The 16642-nt window shown below is 40.1% G+C and overlaps 1 protein-coding gene and 1 long non-coding RNA gene across 5 annotated transcripts in view; one reads left to right on the top strand and one right to left on the bottom strand.

The window, feature by feature from the left end:
* Positions 1-587: 587 nt before the first annotated feature.
* On the bottom strand, positions 588-15172 carry COPS8 (COP9 signalosome subunit 8). Of its 4 annotated transcripts, none has more exons than XM_001152939.8 (9): positions 13257-13471; positions 12501-12565; positions 12100-12170; positions 10638-10686; positions 9300-9432; positions 5097-5204; positions 3408-3470; positions 2419-2466; positions 588-1626 (listed from the first exon to the last, which is right to left on the bottom strand). In XM_001152939.8, coding segments are annotated over exons 3-9 (483 nt in total). In that variant the 5' UTR covers positions 12102-12170; positions 12501-12565; positions 13257-13471; the 3' UTR covers positions 588-1546. The 4 variants fall into 4 exon arrangements, with proteins under 4 accessions (XP_001152939.1, XP_063646989.1, XP_516177.1 ...); XM_063790919.1 differs by lacking the exon at positions 13257-13471 and adding an exon at positions 13021-13156; XM_516177.9 differs by lacking the exon at positions 12501-12565 and having other exon boundaries at positions 13257-15172.
* Positions 14496-16642, top strand: part of LOC104005428 (uncharacterized) — a 132088-nt gene continuing 129941 nt past the window's right edge. Inside the window, exon 1 of the long non-coding RNA XR_010149945.1 lies at positions 14496-15144. This is a non-coding gene — a long non-coding RNA (uncharacterized LOC104005428). The remainder of the gene's footprint in view (positions 15145-16642) is intronic.

Raw genomic sequence — 16642 nt, 5'->3', positions numbered from 1 at the left:
ATATGTACATATATATAATTGTAATCATTCTCCTTTTGTTACCCTCAAAATAACCATATAAACTACATGTGCTATGTTCTCACTCTGGAGATCATTCCAGTTTAGTATAGAGATCTTCACTCCTTTTACACCTGCGTAGTCTACACTGCTGTTTATTCAAACAATCCCCCATTAATGAATATTTGGATTGACTCTAATCTGCTTTTAAAAAATAACCATGGATACAATTTGTACTTAATACCTGGAAGTTAAAAAAACTGGCACTGTCATTCTCTTGATCACTCTCCTGATCCTCTGACTTCTTGAATTCCCATTTCCTCAACTGTAAAACAAGGAATTATAATATGACTTACCTATCCAGGTTAAATAAAATTGCAATTCAAAAAGTATTCCCATATATGCTAAGAAAAACTGAAATAGCCACTAAAATGCATTCAAAATAAATAAATTATATAATTATCACTACACAGATTCACCATACAGCTCATTTCTACTTAAGAGATTCATATAGACACAATGACAAAATAGATTGTGTCCACAGAAAGATCAAGACAGTGAAATTCCAGAAACTATCTTAGATGAAATAATTGAAGAATTCAGTTAAATATTTATTGAACAAATGCAGAATAAATGAACTAAGGGCTGTTATAACCTTATGTTACAACAAACAACTTCAAATATTCAGAGGGCTGTCACACAGAGAATGAAAGATTTGCTCAGTATTTCTCCAAAGGGCAGAACTTGAGCCAAGGGATAAATATAAGCAACCAATGGGCTGCAGGATAGTTGTACAAAGTGTATCATGTATCTTCATAGCTTCTTTGCCCATATAATGCATTCCACACTTAAGTTTCTCCTTCTAAAAGGAGACAGCACAAGTTAATATGTCTCATGAATGTCTTAAATAAGTTGCATTTTCATGGCAAGCCCTCCACTGCCAGCAATGGATATACTCACACTATTGGAAAAAATCTAAAGTTAACAAACTGGTTTAGTATGGAAATGGTCTATTTGTTCCTCAGCTATGTTTCTGTATCTTACATTAGTGGCTCTCAGGAGGTGGGGGGTGAAAAGAGAGCATGTTCTCCAAAGAGGGTGAATCATAATCCCCAGTGATTCAGATACTGTGCCTGGGGACAATCTTTCTTCAAGTCCAAATGAATCATTATAATTATCAACCAATGGTACATACAAGAGTATGGCATGTGCTGGGACAGAGAAAAGACAGTTGACAAACACTATTCTACATGAAACAGGAAATCTTATTTTATGAGTCACTAGAAAACAAACTAACTGTAATACTGAGAGGCTCTATCCAGATTATTAAATATTACAAAATGAGAACTGTTTCAACAACTATTCAGCATAATGTTTAAGGACAAAATGTATATAGTATATTTTATATTCTATATGTATTTTATCACATACTCAGTAAGGAATGCTGAGGTGCTTAAGCCATCCAATAAATTGAAAATACAAACTTTACATTTCTACATTTGTCAGTATACAGGATTCTGAAGACGAATCTTGAACTCAGAGTGATAAATCAGTTTTCAAGGAAAGCCACATAATCCGTCAGTCTGGCTAACTGCTGTTCATTGGGTATTGGGGGAACTGGAGCAGGCTCTGTATGTTAAAGAAACAAACACACTTCAAGTTACATACCACGGTAACAAAGCTTTGGCCCCAACACCTACCTCCCCTAATGCCTTCAATTTTTAACAGTAAGTTAACTTTCTTAGATTTGTCCTGGTTTTAGACAAAATCTTACATCATAGAGGCTTGGACATTTTTGAAAAGCAAGCCAAGAAGTCTCAACTTTTATGAGTATGGTTTTACCTAACTGCTAGTAAAGGCATGTCTCATGTTGTTGTTACTGAAGTATTCTATGTAAAGGTTAAAGACACTTTTATCATGCAACATCTCTTTTAAAAGATCACAGCTCTTCTTGAAAACATCCTTACCCATGCAACATTAAATTCAAGAAATAGAGTGCTTCCCATGCCCCAGACATCACTGAAGAATATTAAATTGTCAATAAACCAAAAAAAAAAAAAAAAAAAAAAAGAAAACCCACAAAGAACCTCAAGGAATTTACATTCCAACATTTAAATTACTACACGTCAGCCTGGGGATGCCTTCTGAATAACAGTACTGGTGAACAGCTCTGGCAGGCCTCCCTGACATGAGAATAAGAAGGCTCTGCAGCTGGCCCAGAGGAGGCCACCGCCTCAAGGCAAGCTCTGGGGGAGCCCAGTTTCACTCTTGTAACCAGATGTATTACTACACATTTATGAAATTTAACCTCTGTTTACAAGGTAAGAAATAGATACACTCACACACACATATATGTATATACTACAAAAAAGAAATTAGGAACAATGAGACATTAAAAAATGTGCATATGAAAATACATACCTGATAAGGGAATAAACTTGTTAAAGGAAACATCCAGGGCCCCTGCAACTAAATTAAAAAAAAAAAAATGTACAGCTCAATTTACAGAAGTCATTGTAAAGATCTTTCATAGAACATGCTATTTTCAGCACAACATGCATTTATGGCCATTTATTTCTCAAACAGGGATAACAACTGTGCTCTATTATAAGTCTTTATTATATTACTCTTCCCCCACTATCTCACTTGACTGGGATCATGTCTTCTCACTCTTTGTAACTCAAAGGGCTGAGCACATTGAGAATCCTTTACTGTATGTATGTTCAGCAATGTCTAAACGTAGGCATTCCGAGTAGGTGGAAGGAAATCTGGGCTGACGTGGATGAAGGTGGGTTTATGGAAGTGGGCATTAAGCTTGGCTCTAAAGACCTGGCAGAAAAGACACTCCTGGTCAGCAGGAGGAAGAGAAACTATCAGGCGGGAATGAGTGTGGCTCACTTCCAACAGGAAGACTGACGGGCTGGGAATTCAGATAAAGACAATGAGGGCAGGTCATAGAAATTAAGGCCTTAAAAGGAGGGCTAGAGAAGTTAACTCTGTGAAAGTGGAAGCCACAGGAAAAGTGCCTGTATGACTTGAGTGCAAACAGAAAAGGGGGGCAGTTGAATATTTAAACTTTTTTTTTAATACAGACAACAGCTTGGATATGAAGGATAAGCTCAGTTACAAATGGCTCCATAAAAGGATGGAGATTAATATTTAGTAAAAACTAAGGTGTAAGGACCATGAAACACCTACATAAAATCATTTATATACAGGAAATACATTTTTAAGAGTTTAAACTAGGTGATCCTTTCTACCCCGTCTACTACGCTTTATTTAAAATGAGTAATTTCCATTGTGTTAGTATAGCAGAATTTTATATCCAATTATCAAAAACCAAAGACTGAAAACCTGAAGCAGTCTTAGAAGAGTCCAGTGCTGCGTAAATGGGTGAAAGCTCCACCTACCTGGCTTTCTGGGCAGAACCATTCTTGTGGTGGAATCAGCTTGCCATCCTTGTTCTAATATGCCTAAAAAAGTATATTACACATAAAGATCTGGAAAGAATAAAACACCCCACAAAATCCACAACTTGTCCATGACATTAGTTGTACAGAAGACCTGATGTGTTTAGTATAACCCGTCATATGCATTTTTACTAGAAAGGTGTATTACAAAGAGCATGGAAACATTATTGAAATATTTCTGAAACAGGTATCAAAGCCTCATTTTACTCTATTAGGTTGCTATAATCATTAAAAGATGGTTAGTTTTCTGTCAAGAATATATTATAGTATTAACCTAATCAGTATTATTTAAAACAAACATAAGGAAAACTAATATGGTGCCTTTTGTGACCATCTTATCAGTAATAACAAAGATGGCAATACTAAAAACAGCTTCCATATACAGAAGGTTTACCTGTAGGTACCAGACTACGTGCTTTTATAGGGATGATTTTATGTAATCACCACAACTCTATGAAGTGGGATATAGGGCCATCGTTTGGCAGGTATGGAAAATAAAGTTGAGGGAAATTCAAGTGATTTGTCCTAAGTCACATAGCCACTAGCATCAGGGACGGGTGGTACCAGCATTCACATCCAGGTGGTCAGCTGAGAATATGAGCTCTGAAGCATGTTATATATAGAAAATAAATGATGGACCAATTTTAAGAGCCAAAAGAAATAAATGTTTGTATGAGTAAATAAAAGTAATAACTTAGAACTTTCATTAACCTATCTTCATGTATCTACAACTATGCTAGGCCCTGGAAATTTAGGATGTAGTGCGTGATGGTGCTCATATTTTAGCTGGAGAATCAAAAATGTCAATCATGGCAAAACAATGCAACAAGGTGTATAGAATATATATATATATTTTTGATATGGAATCTCACTGTGTTGCCCAGGCTAGAGTGCAGTGGCACAGTCTCAGCTCACTGCAACCTCCACCTCCTGGGTTCATGCGATTCTCCTGCCTCAGCCTCCTGAGTAGTTGGGATTACAGGTGCCTGCCACCACAACTGGCTAATTTTTTGTATTTTTAGTAGAGACGGGGTTTCACCATGTTGGCCAGGCTGGTCGCGAACTCCTGACCTCGTCATGATCCACCCGCCTCGGCCTCCCAAAGTGCTGGGATTACAGGTGTGAGCCACTGCACCTGGCCAGGTGTATACAATATTCTATAACAACGAGCAACAGGAAGGATTAGTCTGGGCATCAGCTGAGAAATGAAAATGCGAAGTTACATTTGGAGAGACCAGCAGGTATGAGTGGGGAGCAAGCAAGCGCCTAGGCTATGGGTCAGAAATGGCAGGGAAAATGGGCTGAAAAGGGACTTGGGGATGCTGCTGCCTTTATCAAATAAGGGGAAATAAGGATTTCCAAATATGAGTAAAGAGACCAATTAAGACATATTTTTGTAACCAACTGTGTGGATAGTCACACATTTGCTTGCTATAGAACTATTAATATGCTTGACTGCAGGGTGCCTGCTGGGTGTTCCACAACACCTGTTTCATATCACCTCTCAAAAAACACAGCCTGGACTCCAAAAGCATATTCTGTTCCAAGTGTTTCAGAGGAGACTGTGAACCTACAATTCACACTTCTATTTTCCATTTTCCTTATAAGTAAAAAGTAAGCCAAAATTACCTTTCACAGCCTCTTCTACAGGAAGTCCAACAAAGGCTGCAAAATCATCGGCGATGATTGAAGTATATGCTTGAGAGACCAGGGCAAAGGCGCGTCTCCTTGTTGCATCTATTGTGGGAGTGGTGGGTTGGCAGAGAGTGAACCAGGGAGCAGCATTTTCAAAGCACATTGTTAAATCACACCACTGTCCTTGTTCAGTTTTCATAAGCAAGGCCAGATGAACCCAAAGATTTCTGTGCTTATAGATACAAATATATATGCCCAGTATGTAAGGGGGGTTCAAATATTGCTGGAAAAAAATACATTTCTTACTCTTCCTCTTGGATGAAAAATCTCAGATAATGAAAATTACAAAGATGGAAAAAGGTTACTAAACACAAGGCTCTAACCCTAAGAAAATGCAGTATGTTTATGCAATGGGGATATAAATTTTACTTATCTTATTTCATTTACAAATGCTGGAATCAAAGGAGCAGAAAACTGATTTGCGTAATCAGCTGTCCTTTTCAAAAAGGTCTCTAATACAGGACCACACCTGGGAGTTACAGAACAAATCTTGTAACTGGAGCATTCTTCCAAGTCTGCATCAAACTCTTGACTGAATTAAGGTTCAAAATCCTAAATTCCCACCTTGAAAGAATGACTCTAAGAAGGGACTGCCAAACAATACCAGCAACGAAAACTTTCCTGAAAGTGGCATTTAGGATTGTCCCCAGGCTTCCATACCCAATTAAATAAACTCAGGAGTATGGTAGAGTTGAGCACTGTGAAACCAGTTGGCCTTTCTCCCTGGGCATTGCTCTTTGGTAATGCAAGAGCTCCTCCACCTGGTGGTCAACATGCTTAGGAAATATTCTGGATTTTACTTTCCATATTTAATAGGCCAGTGTACATATGTAAAACAAACACCCTAACATATTTAAAATCTTCTCTCCATTCCTGGGACACTGTCAAACTACACCAATTCCCCCAGATACCCTTTGTGCCAAACTAGTCCACTGGCTCTCAGACAAGTCTTACACCTTCTCCCCCTGGGGCTTTTGGTTTATGCTATCCCGTGGCCTGAAATGCCCTCCTGTCTGCTCTCTACCATTCCTAAGTCTGTTTATAATTCATTACGATCTCTGCCCTTCTCTAAACTCAGCAGTATTGTTTACACTTCTACTTTAACAAGCAACTTTCCACTACGGCAGACACTGTTCCACCTACCCCCTTCTTTTCAATTATATTCCAAACTTCTCGACAGGAAGGGGTATCTCTTATCCTCACAGTCCCCCGAACACCTAGCATCTCCAGTGAAATATATGCCAAATACATGCTTGTTGATGGCATCACGAGGACCAAAATGGGGCACGACTCTAACACTTACGCTTTGTTTTCTCAGATTCCTTAAAAACTGCCGACACTCCCATCCCTTCCCTTCATCTGAGCCCGACATCCTCTCCAGCTTTCACTCAGCCACTGTCTGCTCTTCCTTCTGTGGCTTTACACTTATTATTGTAGGTTCCTTCCTTCCTTCAACCAGCCTGTAACCTAACAGACTTTACAACACCAAGAAACGTTTTCTATTAAGGCTGCATACATTCAATGGAAAAGAACTGAGCCAACAATGGAAAAGAGCCAACAATGGAAAGTATACTTTTTTTTTTTAGAGAAGTAAAAGTATACACCATAAAACTATATTCATTTGGTAAGTCAACTGTATTTCAAAAACATTTACTTCAGTTCAAATATTCTGGTCATATTTTCAGATTGGGGAATAAAACAGGAATACAGTAAGAATGGAGGAGATAAAAGGGAGAGAAAAGTAAAAAGATATAACTGGAAAAGGAAAGAAAAACATGTGATGGGAGAAGTGAGTTGACGAAGCAAAAATAAAGGCTAAGTGTTCTCTGTCTCAGAAGCTGCAATATCCACTTGGCACGAATCACATCTACATTCCGACTAGTCACTCTGTGATCCTCAAGTTGTGAAATCTGTAACCTCAGGCCCTAGAATGACACGCTGGAAGGTAGAATAAATTGAGCCAGCACCTAATATCTGTGGCAGTAGTTGATGGAACACATTTTTGGTGAAAACAAATGCTAACAGAATGCAAACTCAGTTGTTCAACAAATACTCAAGTGCTGCTCATCCATCACTGCCAGTGCTGGAGACAGAAGGGAAGATGAGCTAGTCACTCCCATCCTTTCGAATCCTCTTCTGTCTTTCCCAGCCATGCTGCGTGCCAGGGAGGTTGGCCGCCAATGCCTGTTGCACCTGAGCTCTCTTGCTTTGGCGAATTGGGGCTCTATCAGGTCAGAGGCTGGGAAAGAAGGTCAGGGAATTCACTTCCTATGCCCTTTCCCTGCCTTGCTCCAGCTGACCTTCTGTATCCATCCTGTGGGGCAGCCCCAGTAACACTGGCCCCTCGCCTTGCCCTTTCAAGCCTCAGATGAGAATGGCTACTGTCTACCTAGTTTCTAAGTACTTCCTCAGCCCTTGTTTCCTGCAAAAATAGTTTTCACTAGCTTCTCTTAAGTCATTTTCAGTTTTCTAATAGGACTGTGCCTAATTTAGAATAGAATGGAAAGAGATCTAAGAAAGTGATTGTTCTCAACTAGAAAATAAGTTTCTAATAAGTTAAGAAGCAAAATGTTAAATTCATCAGTAAGACCAATCTGTTAAGAGACTATCCTGACCTGGCTGCATTTTCCAAAGGAACCCACAGTACCATTCATGAATCTGGAGATTTGTAAAAGTCTCAGGATGTGTTCAGGAATACTGTAGTGCTTTAGAATAAGGTACGTGTTTATATATTAACTCATTTACAACCCGAAAAAGTACTATTTCTAATCACATTTCACAAATGAGGAAAATAAGACACTGAGGAGTCACCCTAGTAAGTGACAGAATCAGAATTTGAACTCCGGAAGCAAGGACCCAGAGCTTAAACTCCCACATGGTACGCTATATAGCCTTTCCTGGGTCTACTGAACTGCTTGCCAGAATTCTCAATCTCATGGAATTCAGTGAGAGGCGGCTCCGGGAAGGAATAAAACTACGGACCTGACGGTGCACAACAGAATGCTTGCTGAACGAGTAAGGAGTTCCCAAGCCCAGTCCTGCCAATCAACCCGCTGTAAAACACTGGGAAAAGGCACATGGCCTGTGACCGCCCCACCACAATCACAAGGCTGAATCACGAGGATACTATGGAAGTCCACTATAACGCTAATTCCTCAGGGCTTATATGAAGAGGTTTCCGGTGCTACTTTCTGAAACTGCCCCTGCTGTACCTGTGCAATCTTCTTCCACACTCCTCCCTTCCCATCTATCTGCCTGCCTTAGGACTCTGCTCATTTCATTCACATTTAAAGTAGCTGCCTCCTGTTTTGCCACTTACATTGTTATGTTTTATGCTGCTAAGAATTTTACCATTCCAAGGGAATTATGTGCATTTCAGAAACAATCTCTGCTGTCTGCTGCCCTGTAAAGCTGATATCCCTTAGCAGAGTGATGAACAGTTATTAAAAAAAATTCCTGCTCACTGACTTCCTCCACAGCAGGAAGGCATACAGTGAAGGTGGATATTAACTATGGAAGTAAGGGTAACAATAAGAAATAACAGTACATAACAACATAAAACAAGATTATATAATTTTATAAAGAGTGAACCAGGAGGACTGGAAGCAAATGCTAGGGGTGAGAGACTGTAGAGAGGCAGGGAATGAGATTTTATTGTGGGATCAGTGCTCTGTCACACCAGGCTTGTAATCTTTCAAAGCAATTAAAAACACATTTGAGCATCTATGTATTAAACTGATTAGTTATAAAATCCAGAAGCTTAAGACAACACCTATCAAAGGCTGAGGCTGACAAAATTCAAAGAGCAGTTTCTATTTTCACATCTCTACAAACCCATACCTTAAACTTATTAGAATATTACAAGATCTCATTTTAATAGCAAAAAAAACTCTTAAAACTGACGAGCAATTTCTGTCTAGAATTAAGAAACAACAAAAGCACAGCAGCCAATGTAATCTCAAGCAACAAAAAATGAAGAAGCATGATTAGGGCAAATCTAAAAAATTCTGAAAACTGCTCTTTTCACCTATCAAAAATATCTACTTAAACACACACCACTGATTTATTACTTCAACACTGCAGCACTTAGGGACTAAGTCTCATCTAATTTCATTTTTAACCACAAAGAAACACTACCTCTAAGTGCTTCCATAATTGGCTGGACCGTCTCAGACCACTGGTGAGCGTTGATTGTTGTATAGATCCCAGGGAAATCTCTCTGCCAGATTCTTTGTCCTACTGACCAAATTCCCCCAAGTTCAGAATTTGCCTGCAATAAATATTATTGCCTTAGAGGGTATTCACTCTGTAAATGCACCAATGATTGTATCTTAAAACAAAATACCAGAAATGATATAAAAACTTGTTAGCTACATCATTAAAACCTAATTCAACATTTACTTTAAAAGATGCAATTACTTTTTCAGCCCAATCACTATCAAAAGGTTTTTAAACACTATGAGCAGTAAGGTAAAATTTATCTGTAGGGCTGATATAAATTTATTACAATAGCAAATTAAGGCATGAGAAAGTAGTCAAAAAACATTTCAGAATTAAGCCTGGGGACTAATTAGCTTAAGGATTGTTTTTAAAAATGTTGTATTTGTATTTCATAGATATATTATGAATATATATTTAGGTCAAAAGTAATAGCAAAACGGTTAACAATATAGACTCTCAATCTAAGATGTCATACATTGTAGCCTCTCTAAGGATTGAGTTTCCACTAATGCCATTGAAACTTATGTGCATGATTTATAGTACTTCTTTATTTAGCCAAAGAAGCTGAGGAATATTCCAATCTTACTTAACAGAACAGAATGTATGAGGGAAAAAAAAAGAGTAAAAATACTAATCCGATCTCTTGATGAATATCAATAAACAAAAGTTTAGATGAATTCTTGGTAATATCCCGAGAATGTTAAAAATTTCACTTGACACTCATGTTAGACACATGGAATCATTTGACATTAAAATTTTACCTCATTCCACTTTGGAAGAACCTTTTCACAGGTTTCTTCTAATCTCCCAACCAAAATAAGAAATTTAAAATCCTAATTAACAAAAATAATCTTATTGCTGTCAATCATTCTTAGAGTATTCTTGTAAACGATGGCAGTTTCAAAATAAGTACCATTATAGGAAGCAACATAAACCAGCTGAAAATCACCTCAGCTGCCTCCGCCACCTCCAGGAGCTTCCTTCATCTAAACTGGCTCAGCTGTTTAACTAGGGAAGCTGCACATAAAAGCGTCTCAAGAAATCTAATCAGTAGGAACTGAGCAGAAATTCTACACCATCCCAGCAAAATTCAAATTTCTGATTAGAGGACTCTGAAGATTTATTTCGAATCCTTAATACCAATCTGATGACTATTACTAGGACGTCAGATAGAAAACATAAGCTTATAAAAGGTTGCCATTTAAGGGAATGTCATTACACTAAAGCAGTAAAATAGGTTTAAAGGATACTTACAGATTTTATAGCAGGTGGTATTCTTTTCCAAAGATATCTTGCATTATTCCTAATTTACGCCACCACAAAGAAGAATAATCAATTAAAAACATAATCATCTCAGTAAATGTTAAAAACTACCAGGTCCCAAGCCAAACATACAGAAGTATACTTCACATTAACACAAAGTAAAATTTAGTTTTATATGAATTTGTTTTGGGGAAACAATAGTGGTTTTCCAGATAAAAAGGACATGAAATATTTTTACCAAAGTAATATTTTGCCATTTCTAGTGAATTTTTTAAAAATAATAATCCATATCCTAAATTTAGGCAACAGCACACTAAAAACACGAGGATTTATAGACGGCCCAAATTATTTATTAGGATATAAAAGTAAACAAATTTATGTACTATCAAGGCTCTAGCATTCCCTGACAATAAGCCTGGTACACAACACTTCTCTCCCAATTACAGCCCCTCCTACCAGTGGGACACAGCTTCTGAGGCAGGAGTTTTTATGGGTTTGGAGGCTTGAACTACAACAAACATATAATGACAGTTTTACAAAACAAAAACAAAAACCTTACATATGTGTAATAAAAATTTCAATTTAGTTTTTAAAAAGATATAAAAGGAAGGTTTTGGAAGAATTTAAAATAAAATGTTATCAGGAATCATCAGTGAGTCACAGAACTATAGGAGACTTTTTTTTTTTTTTTTTTTTTTTGCAGTTTTGCTTTCCTTTTGAGACAGGGTCTCACTTTCGTTGCCCAGGCTAGAGTGCAGTGGCGCAATCTTGGCTCACTGCAGCCTCGACTTTCTGGGCTCAGGTGATTCTCCCCACCTCAGCCTCCCAGGTAGCTGGGATTAGAGGCACACGCAACCATGCCCAGCTAATTTTTTGTATTTTTAGGACAGACGGGGTTTCACTATATTCCCCAGGCTGGTCTCAAACTCCTGGACTCAAGCCATCCACTTGCCTTGGCCTCCCAGAGTGCTGGGATTACAGGCGTGTGCCACGGCGCCCGGCCTAGAGTAGTTATGCTTTCTGACTTTTCCATGTGAACGTGAAATAGGAATAATTAAAAACAAAACAAACTTAAAAAATCTCATACATGTTTGTAACGAATTCCTCTTGGCTGCAATCTTCTCTTTTCACTTCTTTTGTTTTATTGATTATATATGAAGTTAAGTAAATAGAGGTCATAAAAGTTTTTTAAAAAGACAAAAAGGTTAAATGAATTTACTGACGTAATTTGTCATAATAAATTGAAATGTCTTCTAGAAAGTATACGTAAGACAATGACGACCTAATCATAATTCATTAACCTATGATTCAATAGGAAATAGACGTTAACAATTACTGTAATAAAAAAGGTAGCTCGTTGTGCCTATGTTTAGTGGTGCTACTTCAGTGTAGAAATATTTCCATATAACTTTGAGAAACCTGTTGCTCTTGGCTTTAGGTTAAACATACTTACATGTCATTATGGAGCAAATATAAAGCTAGAAGCTGACCATACACTGGGGGTGTAGCAATTCCTCCAGGGGCCTAGAAGGCCAAAAATGAAAACAAAACAAAACAACACAAAAATTTAAAAACCTCATTTACCCTGTAACTTTCATTTTTAAAATAATATTTTATAAATGCTAATTTTAAAAGTAAGCCTTTTTAGTCTAAGACTGTAAGTAATCTTATAGTCCCTATTATAGATTTAGAAACAGCTTAGAGAAGTATCAAACACGAAAATTCTGAGTATTAAGTTTATATTCGTCATCAGCTTTGATTTATCTCCCTTTGGGCTTCAGTTTCTTTATACATTCAAGAATATGTAAGTGGATCCCCTTCCCCAGTTCTCAAATTCCCATTAAATGATCTTACTATTATAAGAAACAAATTCGACAGATTCCTGAAGCATTCTGATTCTGCCCATTACATCAAGCGTCCTGAATAAGAGACAGAAAATCACCACAGCTGCGTTGCAAAGACAATTCTTTCCATTTTAACTCAACTGGAAAGTATCTATTATCTATTAGTGAGCTGCCGCTTCTGGATGTTGTCTCCTTTATTTAATTTTAACACTAATGATATAAACCCTTTTTAAGTGTCTAAGAAAAACATTAACTTTAACAGCTGCATAACTTTCATCTGTCTTACTGAAGACAAAATGGCAAGCTTACTTGATAACATTACAAGAAAGGCTTTGTGAGTTAAAAAAAAAGGTTACAACGGTCACATTTTTCTTGGTGTGTGTGTGAGTTGCGGTGTGTGTGTTAGTGTGTGTGTGTATACCAAGATCTTTAATAAAACCCACATTACTACCCTCTCCCAACCCGATACTGGGAAGGAAAGATGCCTAATTAATATGAGCTCATCGGTAGGTGCTGGAGCAAAGACGCACAGGGTTTTCGGGCTCACAGGCTGAAGACACATAACAAAAAGGTCCCGGCGAGTTCGGGGAGACCGGGCTAGGTCGGAGCAGGCTGCGGCGGTCAGGGATCCACACGTCCACCTCCCGCGCCCGCCCCGTGAGCTCCCAAAGCCCGCGAGCCTCAGACCCCGTTACCCTGGAAACTGGTGCCGCCCCGGGGCCTAAGACTACTCCGCAGTTTCTCCCAGCGCGACGCAAAGGGTTACCTCGAGCTCCTGGTTCTCGCACTGATCCAGCAACTTTTTGAAACTAAAGGCGCTTTCCGCCATCACCGCCACTGGCATCTTCGCGGCCGGCCTCGCCGCTGCACCTTCCGGACAGCCAAACCCCAGCCTGTCCCTCAGGCGTCGCGCCCGCGATGACGTTGAAAGCCGCCGTTGCCGCCGAGCGCCCCTGCGTACCAGACCGTCAGTTCCGGGGCGCCGTCAGACACGCCGCGGCCGGGATAGGGCGCCGCCGTTCTGGCCGGCTCTCTCGGTGCCCTGGAGGACCTGGCCGGCTTCGCGGGAAGCTGTACTCAGAGCGCGCGGCCGCCCTCTGGCAGGGAGGAGTTCGTTGCACTTTTGAGGGTTCTTCACGAAGACATCCAATACATAGAAAACAAGTAACAGCAACAGTAACGAATTTTTAAATATTAAAATTGCTGGGCAACACGACGGATCCTGCAGCTGCTCGGCTGTCCTGGTCGTCAGTGACGCTAGGGCTCCGCACCGTACCCTGCATACCGTAGGTGCTCACGAAACGTTCCTGAGTTCCCTGCTTTGAGGAGACAAGCTTAAAAACTCAGAATCTAAGGTGTGAGTCTCCCACACCTGCTTGTTGGGCAGCGTCCCCCGCCCGGGCTCGCCCTGCACGCCCCACCCCGGAGCCACGCTTCTCCAGCCGGGACCCCTGCCTCCTTCCAGGCTATTCTCGGAACCGCAGCCAGAGGGAATTTTTTTTTCTTTCCTGAAACGTAGAGCAGATCTGGTTACTCTTCTGCACAACGCCCTAAAATCTAGGGCCCTTCCCATCCCTCAGAATTTACATCTAATTCTCAGCTCCCCTCCGGCTTGCTGTAGCCATCCTGGCTTTTGTTTAGCACAGCACTTATTGTTAGCGACATTATATTGTATATTATTTATTAACATATTTGTGTTTTACATCCCTCACTAGACCCCCAGGAAAGAGGCTTTGATGTGTTGCCTGCTGCAAGGCTGGCTGCATAATTTGTGGAGCTCAGAGAAAAGTGCGGAGCTTCCTTGTTCAAAAAACAGAAAGAAAGTGCCTCTGAGGTCATAAAATATAAAACTTTCTCTTTCCTCTCAGTTTCTCCCTTTTCATAGTGTTTTTATGTGTTATTTAATATCATTCCAAGAAAAATTTAGATTTAAATTGTTAGCATGAAGTTCACCATCCATCTTTACGTTGTGCAATGCCAGTTTTAAATACTAATATAAGTGCACTGATCTCATATGTGGAATCACAGAAATTATGCAATTTGTACTTCATAGCTTATACATGCATATAGATTTTGTTTTTACCAGAACCACGCTGGTAAAAACAGATGCTGCACAAAGTTAACTTGCCCGTTTTCATCGCACTTTATGTGCACGAATTCTGCCTCTACTCTCGACCTGGGACTCACCGATGCGTAAGGAAGGACTGAAAAGCAAAAGAACTATGGACTGGCCTTTTGGCATGATCAGGTGTCTAATATAAAGAAGTGCATGAATAAGAAAATATATGATATGTGTGATGGTTAATACTGACTGTCAACTTGATTGGATTGAAGGATGCAAAGTATTGATCCTGGGTGTGTCTGTGAGGGTGTTGCCAAAGGAGATTAACATTTGAGTCAGTGGCCTGGGAAAGGCCGACCCACTGTTAATCTAGATGGACACCATCTAATCAGGTGCCAGTGCAGCTAGAAATGTAAAGCAGACAGAAAAATGCGAAAGGAGAGACTGGCCTAGCCTCCCAGCCTACATCTGTCTCCCACGCGGGATGCTTCCTGCCCTCGAACATCGGACTCCAAGTTCTTCAGTTTGGGACTTGGACTGGCTCTCCTTGCTCCTCAGCTTGAAGACTGCCCATTGTGGGACTTGTGATCATGTGAGTTAATACTTAATAAACTCCTCTCTCTCTCTCTCTCTCTCTCTATATATATATATATCCTATTAGTTCTGTCCCTCTAGAGAACCATGACTCATACAATATGGTTTCTTCATGCTTCTTAAGACACCACTGCCTTCTTTCTGCCTTCGAAACAAGTTTACTCTCTTAAGGGGAAAAGTGTGGCCTTTCGGGGTGTCAGCACCCAGCTCCCTCAGTTGTAGATACAGCACGAGTACCTTGTGCTCACTTTGAGTCTTGCTGGCCTCGCAACATCAGGGGTCCACAGGGAATTCAGTGTGCATGGTGCATTATGAATGCTGTATGGAACATCAGTGGCCACACGTAGAGGCCCGTTTCCCTGGCTCATGCTCCATTGTCTTAATGGACCTCACTTACAAACCACAAGTTTACAGATAAAATTATTAAGCATTTCAAGACAGAAACAGCCATCCTTGATTTTTTTTTTTTTTTTGGCGTAATCCACAACATCTCTGTGTGGAAATGATTGTTTAGTAATTCCCTGAATGAAATGTAAAGAAAAAAAAAAACACTAGTGTGTTCCTCAAGGAACTGCCAACATTAAATAGAAGGGCACATAAGTAGTTAGCAGAACTAGAGAGATCTTGGAGTAATAAAGCAACAGAGTTTCATCCACGGCTGCAAGGAAGAGAAGGACTGAGGGCAGTATGATTCTAAGATCACTTGACAGAACTATGAGGAGCAGGATTTTGAAGCTTGTAATAATGGTCTCTAACCCTTTTCGGGCAAAGAAATATTCAATAGAAGCCCTGCTTGGCTATTTGATCATTTAAAGGGAAAACTATAATGTGAACGCTTTGGCAGGTGCTTTGGGCCTCTAAGAGGTGGAAACCTACAAAGGTGGCTGTTTGCTGAATAGGAAATCTCGGTGAGGCTTTTGATACATATCACAGGTTAGAGGTGGAGATGGGGTGTCACTTAAAGGACTAAGCTGTTCTTTGGAAGGCCAGTACAGGAATTTGGGAGTTGGAGCCTGGGTGCCAGAGAGGGTAGGAGGAGAGTCCTTGGGGGGCAGAGAGGAGTCTCTGGGAGCAGTTGGGGTCTAAGGTGAGACCCTGGCCTGGACACTGGGAACTCCAAGTGGCAGTGAAGCACTGAAGTGTCTTCAGGGCTGTGATGGTTGACATTCAGTTTTAAGTTGTCACTGTACTGTGCTGGAGCCACCTTTCCCCCCAGACTTTTGATAGTAAATGAGAGAAGTGAAGGGGTACAGGAAAGGGCAGTGTGGTGTAAAAGGCTGTCATCTCCGGAGGTGCGACTCAGAAGAGGGATCGAGACTGGGAAGAAGCAAGAAAGTCAATGAGAGGCACCCACAAGGACCCTCTGTTCCTGGAGATGCTGGCTTTGGAGTGGGAAGGACTGCGTTTCTCTCTGCTCTTGCAATGAGGGATGGGGTCAGCGTGCTGAAGGGAATCATGCACTCCGGAGGCTGTAGGATGGGGGTCTCAGACCCATT

Source organism: Pan troglodytes, chromosome 13, assembly GCF_028858775.2.
Source record: "Pan troglodytes isolate AG18354 chromosome 13, NHGRI_mPanTro3-v2.0_pri, whole genome shotgun sequence".
Lineage (NCBI taxonomy): Eukaryota > Metazoa > Chordata > Mammalia > Primates > Hominidae > Pan > Pan troglodytes.
This window is presented reverse-complemented; position numbering and strand designations above follow the sequence as displayed.